Source organism: Pristiophorus japonicus, chromosome 4 (genome assembly GCF_044704955.1).
Source record: "Pristiophorus japonicus isolate sPriJap1 chromosome 4, sPriJap1.hap1, whole genome shotgun sequence".
Classification (NCBI taxonomy): Eukaryota; Metazoa; Chordata; class Chondrichthyes; family Pristiophoridae; genus Pristiophorus; species Pristiophorus japonicus.
In genome coordinates, this window is record NC_091980.1 from 164,647,893 (window position 1) to 164,660,442 (window position 12,550).

Here is a 12,550-nt window from a genome sequence, read left to right on the forward strand (position 1 = left end):
ATTTTCATACACTCATGTGCATACCTTTGTGCATCTAGGATTGTGTCTTTTTTTTTCTTTTGCACGTGCTTTTAAGAGGTGCAACCCTTGTGGCTTTAGTAGAGGTCGAGACAAGCTGCTCACTTCCCTGCAGTGACTGCTTAGACACTTGCTGGGCGTCCTCTGGGTTTTGGAGCCTGTGAGGGCCCTGCCAAAGACTGCTTCTCCTGCTTCTCCTGCGACTGTGCAGGGGCAGACTTGGCTATTAGGATCCGAGGCAGCAGGTGGGGCTCTGACTGAGGGGGAGGGAATGGGGGAGAAGTGGGAGCGCTTTGAGAAAGGTCCCCAATTTCATGTCCCCTCTCACCATCACCCCTCTCATGGGCCACCCGCACTTGAGCAGCTTGGCTGTACATCAGTGGGATGATGAAGGCCCAAGTCTATGTTAATATCCCTCCTCAAGATTAGGCCTATGAGCATCTGCCATATGTTCACAGCAAGCATGTGCTTGTGTGATTGGAGCATTTGCTGCTCCATGCAGGTGGGCATCCTTTCCACGGTATATCGTCATCATCACCTGCGAGATGGTGGTGCTCATGTACATTTCCAGACATCGCGGCTGCAAAAGCTGCCAGAGCGTCATACAATTATTGCTGCCACTCCAAGGTCACCCTCTTTGTCGACGGCCCCCAAGGTTCAACATCTGCATGCAGCTCAGCAGAGCTGGGAGTGTCCTGCACCCTCCGGCGAGGAATCTCCACTGCTGTCCCTGGCTCCACCATCTTCTCTTACTCATTTGTGGTGTGTGACACACCAGATGACAACACTACTCTATCTCTCACAGGACCCAGCGAGCTGGGAGTATCTGCGCTGGTGCTGGGTGCACATGGGTCTGCTGACAGTGCACCCTCAGAGGCTGGAGCTTTCTATGAGGCGTCGTCTTCCTCCTCTGGCAGGACAGTGGAGGGAGGGGGGGGAATTCTTGATGGAACTGTGCGAGAGTGATGAGATGAATTAGAATTATGAAAAGAATGGGTAACATTGCCATTGTGCACATGATGACATTTCACTGGCTGCTGATAGCACCATATGAGTGACTGCTGTAAGCCTTGTGACTGTATGGGATGACATTCTGTCACTAGTCTCCCACCACCTGCAGCTCCAGAGATTTCGAGAGCGAGCTCTTCTACTGGTGTCGAGTTACTGAAGACTTGAGGGCCACCTTTGGTTCGCTCCCTCTCCCTGTTGTGGGCTCTCTCTTCCTGCAGAGAGGGAAAGAAGAAAACTTTGAGTGAGAGTGATGGAGTGAGTACAAGGAATGGATGAGATACATCTGTAGAGGGTGACTGAGGGAGTGGCATGACATCGCCAATGGCGGCCTCCTATGGTGGTACTTGCTATGATTGCATGAGGGTGAGTGTCGGTGGTGGATAGTCAGATGGGGATATGCCTCGGTGCGTAAACAGGGCGGGATGGGTGCATCTGCAAGGTGTGAGGATTGATGCACAGGATTAGGTTTGGGAAGGTAGAGTGATGGGGTTGGGGTGACAGGCACATCAGGATGTCAGTGAGTGTGGCATTGCATTCACCTTTCCTGACCTGAGATAATTGAATCTTTTGTGGCAGTGGATCCATGTCCTCTTCACCACATCCCTGCTATTGACCTCCTCTGCAATCTTTAGCGATGCCATTTTTGTCTCTTTGGTCATTTTTGTCCCTCCCCAGAGAAGAGGACCTCCCTGTGTGCACTTACTCCTTGGACCAGTACTTCCAGGGAGGCATCTATGAATCTTGGCGCTACCCTCTGTCTTGTCTCCATGACCCACAGATTTGTCAGTCTTATTCTGCAATATCGAGCTCTTGAAACCACCTTCTACACTCTTGCAACAACCTTCAAATAAGATGTGTGCAAGGCTGCTTTAAATATCTGCACTGAAAACTATCTATGGGTGATGTCATCAAGACCCGTTTCCTTTAATTGGGCCAGGAAATGTGCATGACTCTTTTAATTGCGATCATTGGGTTAAACGTGCAGTGCAGACCACGCTTTTCAAATCTTCGGGTTCCCAACCCACTACGCGGCCCGAATCCAAGGTAAAGATTCCGGCCATTGTGTGGAGGTGGAAAGATGTCACCCTTGTAGAGTATAAAGTGCTCTTCTGAGGTTGGGGCAAAGTTGAGGGAGCTTTACTCACCATCTAATTGTGCCAGACTTGACCTGGGAGACTTAATGCTAACAGTGGGCACTGTCAAGACAAAGTGTTCTGTTGTACAGAACAAACATCCTTCATCTCTGAGCACAAAACTTCAATTAAAATGTGTAAACAGATCATGGGATTTGAAACCCAGCACCGGGGAAGATGTGCAACAGTTGATATTTACACAATAGTCCTAATACTGGTACTGGTAGGGTACCTTTCAATGTGTGAGCTTAGTTACACACAACATTGCTGTTCACTTGCAGATTTGGAGGCCCGCGAGAGAGAAGCCCAGCTCAATGAGGAAGAAGAAATTAAGATTACAAAGAATTTAGATGAAGTGGTAAGTGCAAGAGCAGGTCAGAATGCTATAACTTATTAAATTCATATCACTTGCCTTCCTGCCAAAAACAGTAATCACTTTGTTGAGGTATTCAAAGGCTGATATCGCTAATGGAATCGTAAGACAACATCAGCACATTCAAAAGAGTGGCAGAAAAGCAAATAAAGTTCTGTTCATCTAAAGTTGTTCCTGTTGGATTGAAATTAGTAATTCTAGTGATAATCTGAGTATCAACGTTCAAGCATTTGGCCAGTAGGAGCAATACTGTCTACCTTTTGAAGACCAAGGGAAACCAAGAGGGTGGTGAGAGTCTGGAACTCACTGCCTGAAAGGGTGGTTGGGGCAGGAACCTTCATCACATTTAAATGGTACTTGAATGTGCACTTAAAGAGCCGTAACCTCCAGGGCTACGGACCTAGTGCTGCAAGATGGGATTAGGCCAGGAAACTTTTTCGAACGGCACAGACACAATGGGCCCAAGTTTCCACATGATTCGCGCCTGATTTTTAGGAGCAACTGGTGGAGAACGGACTATTTTAGAAATCGCAATTCTCCACATTTTTTTTTCTGCAGTTCTAGTCAGGTAGAACAGTTCTAGTTTAGAACAGAATTTTTTCTTCAAAAGGGGGCGTGTCCGGCCACTGACGCCTGATTTGAAAGTTTCCACAGTGAAAATGTACTCCAAACTAAAGTAGAATGGAGCCAGTGAAGATTTTTGCAGAACTGAAAAAACCTGTTCTACACATTAAAAAAATCAGGCGCAGGTTACAAATTAGGCGTCCAGAACGAGGTGGAGGAGGGGGGGAAGGGAACTCATTAAATTCGACAATAAATCTTTATTTATACTTCTACAAATATTATACAAATAAATCCAACCTGAATAAACATTTGTAAGCCAAGAAAAGATTAAATAAACCATCTTCCTACCTGTGTGAAAGTGCTTCAGCCAGGGAGAATTCTGCAGCCGTTCGTGCCGCTGAGGGGGAGAGAGGGAGAGAGGAAGAGAGTCGGGGAACAGGAGCGGGTGTCGGGTCGGGGGGGGGGGGGGGGGAGCGAGCCTCGGGTCGGGGCGAGGGGGAGGGGGGAGCGGGTCTCAGGTCGGGGAGGGGGAGGCGGGAGCGGGTGTCAGGTCGGCGGGGGGAAGCGGGTGTCTGGTCGGGTCTGGTTGGCGAGGAGCGGGTGTCGGGTCTTGTCGGGGGCGGGGAGCAGGAGCTGGCCGTGGGAGGAGCCTCATTCACGCAGCCCCAGTGAGGCCATTCAGCTAGGGCTAGGGGCTGCGTGCTTCGGGCCCCTCCCACACAGTTCGGCGCCTGGAGCTACTGCACTTGCGTGCCGACTGTAGCGCGCATGTGCAGAGGTCCCGACACTGTTTTCAGTGCCGGGACCTGGCTCCGCCCCCCCACAGCTCGTGCTGGCTGTGCCGAGTGCCACAGGACCTGTAAGTAGGTGGAGAATACCGAGGATTTTTTTAGGCGCCGTTTTAGGCGCGAAAAACGGGCGCCCAGCTCGGAGAGGCGCCCGTTTTTTTTCTTGTGGAAACTTGGGCTCAATGAGCCGAATGGCCTCCTGTGTCGTAAATTTTCTATGATTCAATATCTCCACACGTGAAGCACCCAGTGATTTTTTTTTTTAAAGAGATCAAACTGGTTATGATTTATTTGTGTATTTTGTTTCAAATTAACATTTATTCTGTGGCTTTGGTGCATCAGCTTAATTCACAATCAGCTACAGTTTCATTCACTTGAGTTTTGACTGAGGACTGAGGTAGAGTGATGATTCAATCTGGGTGGGGAGAGTAAATAATACATGGGGTCTGGATGGCAAGAGTGCAGTAGGTGGTGAGGTCTGGATGGCGAGTGAAATAAGGCAGTAGGGTCTGACTTTGGAGAGTGATAAGGTCTGTGTGCAGAGTGAGGTGGGGGTGATTGGGGTTTGGGTGGGGACGTTAAGATAGGGTGACGATGAAGTCGGGGTGTGGATGTTGAGGTGGGACAATAAGATGTGGCCGCAGTGATGGTGGTAGGATGATGATGGAGTCCAGGGTGAGGTGACATATGGAGCAATGTTGGGGTCTGGGTGGTGAGAGTATGGTAGGGTTTAGGGTCCAAATACAGTGGGATAGAGTGGTGAGTGTGTCGGAGGGAGGTAGATTTAGGATCTGTGATGTCGGGTGATGGAGAAAGTAAGGGGATTTGTAAACCGACTATAAGGTGAGGCCATCAGGTCTGGGTGCAGAAATAGTCAAGAAGGGCTTTGGTTCCGAATGAGGTAGGACATTGGGATCTCTGGAAGAATAATTTTGGATGATGGGATCTAGATGCGGAGTGTGAGGTAGGACTTTAATATTACAAAATTTGCTTTGTGTGGATTATGCCTTTATGCTCTGATAGTTTAGAATTTTTTTTTCGTTTAATTGTATGTCCCTTAAAGGAAGCTGGGCTGACATTTGGGGCATTACAATTGATTGCAGTGCCTAAGGCTCGGAGGGAAAAATCAGCCTGAATGACACTCTAATTGCTGGCAAATGACCCTTACTGGAAAATGCATGCGAATGAACAGGAGACGAGGGCGGGATCAGGTTGGGCTTTATTTTCACCCCTCCACAGTTGAAAAGTATGCCAGCACCTGCTGTCCAGGCTCATGTATTAAGAATGGTGACTCGGGTAAGGTACCGGAGGGCAGCTTGTCCCATGGAACCATACCCCAGATATTGTCGGCGCCTTTGGGAGATGAGGGGGAAAAAAATGTCCAATAAAAGGATTCATGGTTTTGAGTTGGACTCAGTCAGAATGAAGCACTCCATGTTTGCAGTAATTTTGAGCGATTTCCTTAGCTTGGCTGGTGAAGCGACAGGAGGTGTCATTCCTATTCATCTGGACTCATTAACAAACATACCTCAACTTAAATTGGCCATGGTGCTATTCTGATCCCCCTCATTTTGTAAACACAAAGTTTAGGCTCCCTGATCTATGGAGGTTTGATAGCTTTCCTCTGATAATCATATCCCTGCAGTATTCAGTTTGTGATATCCCGCTACTTAAAGACTTTTAATGAAATGCAGCCCTTTTATTGAAGCAGAAGCAGTGCGTTAAAACATTGTCCCTTTATCTTGCATCTTAGCTCAAACCCCGTCAAAACTCAGGATGCCACGCTCCTCACTGGCAAGTGTTAATGGTCCTAAACAAAATTGGTCTGGAAATGCTCTATTTACTTAAAGGTAGAAATAGGTTCCATTGATGTACCCTGTAATTCTTTGACTTTATAAAGATGGATAGCTATAAATGTACTGGTGGCTCTCCATTGCCCTTGTCCTGGTTGTATTGCTGGTTAAAGGCAGCATGGGAGCAAACACACACAACTCGCCCTGCTGTAACTTGAAGTTCGTCTGGTGACATCACGGATGAGGAGTGGAACTCTCGATTCATGAAATCACTGAATGAAATGTCGCCGTGCCAACACTTGGCTCACAGATGAAGAATTACCACTTGGTTCAGATACTAGAGATTGTCCTGCTTGTGAACCTTTGCCAGGAAAGGTGATGATACCTTCAGGAGATGGGGGAAGATAGAACTTAAACAAGGAAGGGAATTCTGCAAGCCAGGCTGCTTCTAATCAGCAGTGCAGCAGTGTTCCAAAGAATAGAACACTAGCTGGAAGCAACTGTGGGGAACCATTCACAGTGCAAATGTCTCTGCTTCTCACATTTAAGATTCTGGGACAACTTAGTATGATCTATTTCCTCTTTAAGCAACAACACAGGCCCCAAGTTTCCACATGATTTGCTCCTGATTTTTAGGAGCAACTGGTGTAGAATGGAGTATCTTAGAAATCGGAATTCTCCACATTTAGTTTCCTCCAGTTCTAGTCAGGTAGAACAGTTTCACTTTGGAACAGAATTTTTTTTTCAAAAGGGGGCGTGTCCGGCCACTGACGCCTGATTTCAAAGTTTCCACAGTGAAAACGTACTCCAAACTAACTTAGAATGGAGTAAGTGAAGATTTTTGTACGCTTGAAAAAAACCTTGTCTACACTTTAAAAAATCAGGCGCATGTTCCAAATTAGGCGTGGGGGAGAGGGGGGGAAGGGAAGTCATTAAATTCTACAATCAATCCTTAGTTATATGTATCCAAATATTATACAAATAAATCCAACCTGAATAAAAATTTGTAAGCAAAGAAAAGATTAAATAAACCATGTTCCTACCTGTGTGAAAGTGCTTCAGGCAGGCCTTTCAGGCAGCGGTGTGGCGTCTGTCTCGACGGCAGCGGCAGCAAGCAGCCTTCGAGCTGAGCTACAGTGCTTGAGGCAGGCCTTTCATGTTGGAGACGGGCAGCGGTGTGGCCTCAGTGTCTCGTCTCGACGGCAGCGGCAGGCAGCAAGCAGCCTTCGAGCTGAGCTGCGGTGCTTGAGGCAGGCCTTCATTCCCCGCGATGATGCAGCACCCGGACGGACTTGAGGCCATTCGGCCATGGGGTTGCAGCGGCGTCAGTGGCTGGCCGGGAGCCGAAGAATGAACACAGGACACACGCAGCTGCAGATTTAAAATTCTTTAGGCCGTTCGGCCACGCTTATGGGGCGGCGTCAGTAGCTCGAAGGCAGCCGAAGAATCAGGAGCGGACGTGAGGCCATTCGGCCATGGGATTGCAGCGGCGTCAGTGGCTGGCCGGGAGCCGAAGAAAGAACAGCAGCAGCCTTCGAGCTGTGAGGGGGACTGACTGAGGCCATTTGGACAGGGAGAGGCAGCCACATCGACATCTTTATATTTAAATTTGCAGAATGGGTGCTGCATTGTCAACACCACATATTATGCAATGGTTTGCTTCCTCATGCAAGAAATTCTTTGTTCTTGGTGGACGTTGATCCATTGCAAAGTTGAATTGCCACTTTTATTTCTCCAAACACACAGTCCTTAATTTGCAGGCACCGGTTCTGCAAGTTTAGCAGTGAAAAGCTGAACTCACTGAGTTCAGCAGGTGATTTATTCAGCAGTGCTGCTAAAAGCACTCCCTCACACACAGAAATATCAAGAAAATTAAAATGCAAGCCTTTGCAGGGGTCCAAGAAACAAATCTTCACTTTTTCTGCAGTACTTTTAAAAATGGCCAAGTGCCAATGTTTACTTCAGACTGCGCATGCGCGAACGCTCCAACGCGCACGCGCAGGGTTGCCGGCACCAAGAAGCCTCATTTCAATTGTACCCGCCCCCTCCTACTTACAAAATCGGCGCGAGTGGTAGGCTCCGCCCCCTGTGCGCCGCGCCAAGCAGACATCGAGCTCCAAGAAGCTCGAGAATACCGCACTTTTTTTCCGGCGCTGTTTTCGCCGCGAAAAACAGGCGCCCAGCTCTGAGGTGCACCTTTTTCGCCGCGTGTGGAAACTTGGGGCCAATATTTGGAATGGAAGAAAAAAAGCATTGCTTCCATACTATGCTGCCTATGCTGTTCATTTGTATAACAAAGAAAGAAAGACTTGTATTTATATAGCACCTTTCATGACCACCGGATGTCTCAGCACTTTACAGTCAATGAAGAACTTTTGGAATGTAGTCACTGTTGTAATGTGGGAAACGAGGCAGCCAACTTGGGCACAGCAAGCTCCCACAAACAGCAATGACCAGATAATCTTGTTTTATATTGATTGAGGGATAAATATTGGCCAGATAACTCCCCTGCTCTTCTTTGAAAAAGTGCCATGGGATCTTTTTAGGTCCACCTGAGAGAGCAGAAGGGGCCTCGGTTTCACGTCTCATCCGAAAGCACTTCCTCAGCACTGCACTGGAGTGTCAGCCTAGATTTATGTGCTCATTGGGTATTTTTGTTGGTAATTGGTTTCAACCTACTTAACTTTACATGATTTTCACTAATTTTCTTCACTGACTCACAACGATTCACCGATGCACGGTATGCTTCCAGAAGTACACAGAAGTGGAACAAAAAAGACTAAAGTCATGCTGTAGAAATTAACAAATTATGTAAAATTATTATATAATGAAGTGATATCAAGGCAACACTTGAATCTCAGGGTTTCAGTAAAATCATAAGTTTTACTCTGATTATCAGCTTATTTATTTCCATCTTACTGGATTGTTGCACTGACTGAGGTGCCGTCTTTTGGATGAAACGTTAAACTGAGACTTAGTTGTCCTCCTCAGATGGGTGTAAAAATTCCATGGCATTATTCGAAGAGCAGCAGGGGAGTTCTTCCCAGTTTCCTTGCCAATATTTAACCCTCAACCAAAACTGATGATCATTGTCTCATTGCTGGGTATATGTCTGTGGTCAGTTTCTGCGATTGTACATGGGTCTGTTTTTGATATGTGTGATGTGAGTGTGTGCATGTGAGATATTTTTTATGCGGTTCTATACAAGTGTCTGTGGTTGGGTGCGTGCATGTGTGTGTAAGTGGCTGGGTGTTTGCGATCTATTAGTTCTTGGATCTCCTGATCATTCTCATCAAACCAGTCCTGGTGTTTTCTGGTTGAGTGACCAAGTGTCGCTTTGCAGGCACTGGTTATGGAGGCCTGGAGGGCAGACCAAGCGCTGTGGGCATTCAGCATCTCAGTCATCAAGGCACGCCAGGTTAGCTGTGAGGCACTGACTGTATTGGGCTCTCTTAGCTGGGTCCTTAAGTGCTCCAGCATTGACTTTTTTGCGGCACTGCTTCTGCTGTCCCCTCCGCTTTGGGGCTATGTTAATGTCGATGATGGATCAGGTGGTCTATCCAGCAGTCGTCAGCTCCTGTCATGGCGCAGGTGATGCGCACACCCTTGCGATCCCTGGCTCGGGCAATGACATAGTCGAGCAGGTGCCAGTATTTGGAGCGAGGGTGTTGCCAAGATGCCTTGTATTTGACCCTCTGGCAAAACAGGGTGTTCATGTTCTCGACATTTTGTCAGGAGTAGGGTACCATTGGAATTGGCTTTCCCTACCCCCTCTCTGCTAATCATGCCTCTCCAGAGGGCTGTGTCTTTGCCGACCCTGGTGTTGAAGTCACCTAGGAGGATCAGTTTGTCGCCCGGAGTCACAGTGCAGATTTCGTCCCCTACGGGGCACAACGGACATGATCTTTGCAGCGCGACAGCTGCAGAAAAAATGCAGGAAGCAGCGCCGTCCCTTATACATGGCCTTTTTCGACCTTACAAAGGCCTTTGACATTGTCAACCGCGAAGGTCTATGGAGCGTCCTCCTCCGTTTCGGATGCTCCCAAAAGTTTGTCAACATCCTTCGCCTGCTCCACGACGCCATGCAGGCTGTGATCCTTACCAACGGATCCATTACAAACCCAATCCACGTCTGGACCGGGGTCAAACAGGGCTGCGTCATCGCTCCAACACTCTTCTCAATCTTCCTCGCTGCCATGCTCCACCTCACAGTCAACAAGCTTCCCGCTGGAGTGGAACTAAACTACAGAACCAGTGGGAGGCCAGGTCCAAGATCACCCCAACTTCTGTCGCTGAGCTACAGTACACGGACTGTGTTTGCGCACATTCTGAGGCTGAACTCCAGGATATAGTCAATATATTTACTGAGGCATACGAAAGCATAGGCCTTAAGCTAAACATCCGTAAGACAAAAGTCGTCCTCCAGCCTGTCCTCGCTGCACAGCACTGCCCCCCAGTCAAGTTACACGGCGCGGCCCTCGACAACGTGGACCAATTTCCATACCTCGGAAGCCTCTTATCAACAAAAGCAGACATTGATGAGTAGATTCAACACCGCCTCCAGTGTGCCAGTGCAGCCTTCGTCCGCCTGAGGAAAAGAGTGTTTGAAGACCAGGCCCTCAAATCTACCACCAAGCTCATGGTCTACAGGGCTGTAGTAATACCCGCCCACCTGTATGGCTCAGAGGCATGGACCATGTACAGTAGACACCTCAAGTTGCTGGAGATATATCGCCAGCGATGTCTCCGCAAGATCCTACAAAGCCCCTGGGAGGACAGGTGCACTAACATCAGCGTCCTCGTCCAGGCTAACATCCCCAGCATTGAAGCACTAACCACACTCGATCAGCTCCTCTGGGCAGGCCACATAGTTCGCATGCCAGACATGATACTCCCAAAGCAAGTGCTCTACTCTGAGCTCCTTCATGGCAAACGGGCCAAAGGTGGGCAGTGGAAACGTAACAAGGACACCCTCAAAGCCTCCCTGATAAAGTGCAACATCCCCACTGACACCTGGGAGTCCCTGACCAAAGACCGCTGTAAATGGAGTAAATGAATCCGAGAGGGCATTGAGCACTTGAAGTCTCAGCGCCGAGAGGGTGTAGAAATCAAGCGCAGACAGCGGAAAGAGCGTGCGGTAAACTAGTCCCACCCGCCTTGCCCTGACTAATGTCTGTCCCACTTGTGACAGAGGCTGTGATTCTCGTATTGGACTGTACAGCCACCTAAGAACTTATGTTAAGAGTGGAAGCAAGTCTTCCTCGATTCTGAGGGATTGTCTATGATGATGATGTGACTGGGTGTTTGTATGAGGCTGAGTGTGGGTGTGTATGTGGTTGGGTGTGTGGGTATGTGTATTTGGCTGCGTGTGGCTGGCTGGGTGTGGGCGCGTATGTGGCTAGGTGTGTGAATTTGGTTGGGTGTGTGCGTGCCCCCGTCCCCTCATGTTGCTCGGTCCAGTTGTCTTGGGTAATCCTTGCCACTGGACCAAGACCGAGCTCTGTCAAGCCCGTGTGGTGGCTGGTGTGCAATGGTCACCGCACGTTAAAAAAAATCCACGCACAGGCATCTTCCACCCTTCATGATGTTCGGACCTGGAATATTAGGTCCTTCATTGAAACACCTGTGAACTCACCCTTTTTGGTGTGGAAGCAAGTCATCCTCGTTTCGAGGGACTGCCTATGAAGATGATGATGCTGTTTATCAGGGCTTGCTGTGTAAATTGGCTGACGCTCTCTTTCTCTCTTTTTCCATTTTCTTTCTTTCTTTCTTCCTCTCGCTCTCCCTCGCTTGCTCTCTGTTAGCGTTAGTGTTTTCTTAGAAGAATCACTCAACACTCAGAATCGGTTCCAATGCCTGGCGGCATTTAATAACGCTCAGCGGGGAGGAAACACACAGGACCGTATCCAGGTTTCTCTCCACAGAACAAAGAGTTACATGTACCTTTATATGTTTCACAACAGTTACAAAACAGTTTACTACAGTTACACAGCCCATCACGGCTGGACACAAGCCAATCACAACGATTATAGATTACATATAGGTTCTTTTAACCCAATAGAATTCTCCTAGTATCCAGGGAACCATATGTTCGGTTATTGTCAGCTTGGGCTGATCGATGACTTTATAGGTTCTCTCCCTAGTTCTTTCATCTGGGAGAAATAATTGGTATATAGCCTTGTTTACAGCAAATGGTTTCCCTCTTATCTTTCTTCCTGGGGAATTAATTGGTTTATGGCCTTGTTCACAGGAGATGGTTTCCTTCTTATCTCTGTCTTCCCAGGCATTCCTACAGTGGGCCTCACAGGGTTATTGCTCGGTCAGTGAACATTCAACAGTTCACAGTTTGACTACCTGATTTCCCATAATGCCTGGGCAGCCATTTTATGTGTGTGTCCATTTAAGCTTATGTGAGTTTTAAATATCCAGCAGGTGCCTAATGCCTAAGTCTATATATATATTTCTACTCTCTACAACACTCTCGCTCTCGCTCTCCCTCGCTTGCTCCCGCTCTCGCTCTCCCTCGCTTGCTCCCGCTCTCGCTCTCCCTCGCTTGCTCCCGCTCTCGCTCTCCCTCGCTTGCTCTCGCTCTCGCTCTCCCTCACTTGCTCTCGCTCTCGCTCTCGCTCTCTCTCGCTAGCTCTCGCTCTCGCTCTCGCTCTCGCTCTCGCTCTCGCTCTCTCTCGCTCTCGCTTTCCCTTGCTTGCTCTCGCTCTCGCTCTCGCTTGCTCTCGCTCTCGCTCTCGCTCTCGCCATCCCTCGCTTGCTCTCGCTCTCGCCATCCCTCACTCGTCCTCGCCCTCGCGCTCTCCCTCTCCCTCATTCGCTCCTTCCCTCTCTATCTTTGCCTTTGGCTGCCTTAATGGTACA

The 12,550-nt window shown here is 48.5% G+C and overlaps 1 protein-coding gene across 4 annotated transcripts in view; it reads left to right on the plus strand.

The window, feature by feature from the left end:
- dnajc17 (DnaJ (Hsp40) homolog, subfamily C, member 17) overlaps positions 1-12,550 on the plus strand; it is a 188,757-nt gene that overhangs the window by 76,416 nt on the left and 99,791 nt on the right. For 3 of the 4 annotated variants that reach the window (XM_070878781.1, XM_070878782.1, XM_070878784.1), the window contains exon 5: positions 2,444-2,520. The exons of the other annotated variant lie outside the window; for it this stretch is intronic. In XM_070878781.1, the coding sequence (XP_070734882.1) occupies positions 2,444-2,520 (77 nt within the window). The remainder of the gene's footprint in view (positions 1-2,443; positions 2,521-12,550) is intronic. 4 annotated transcript variants of the gene reach the window in all.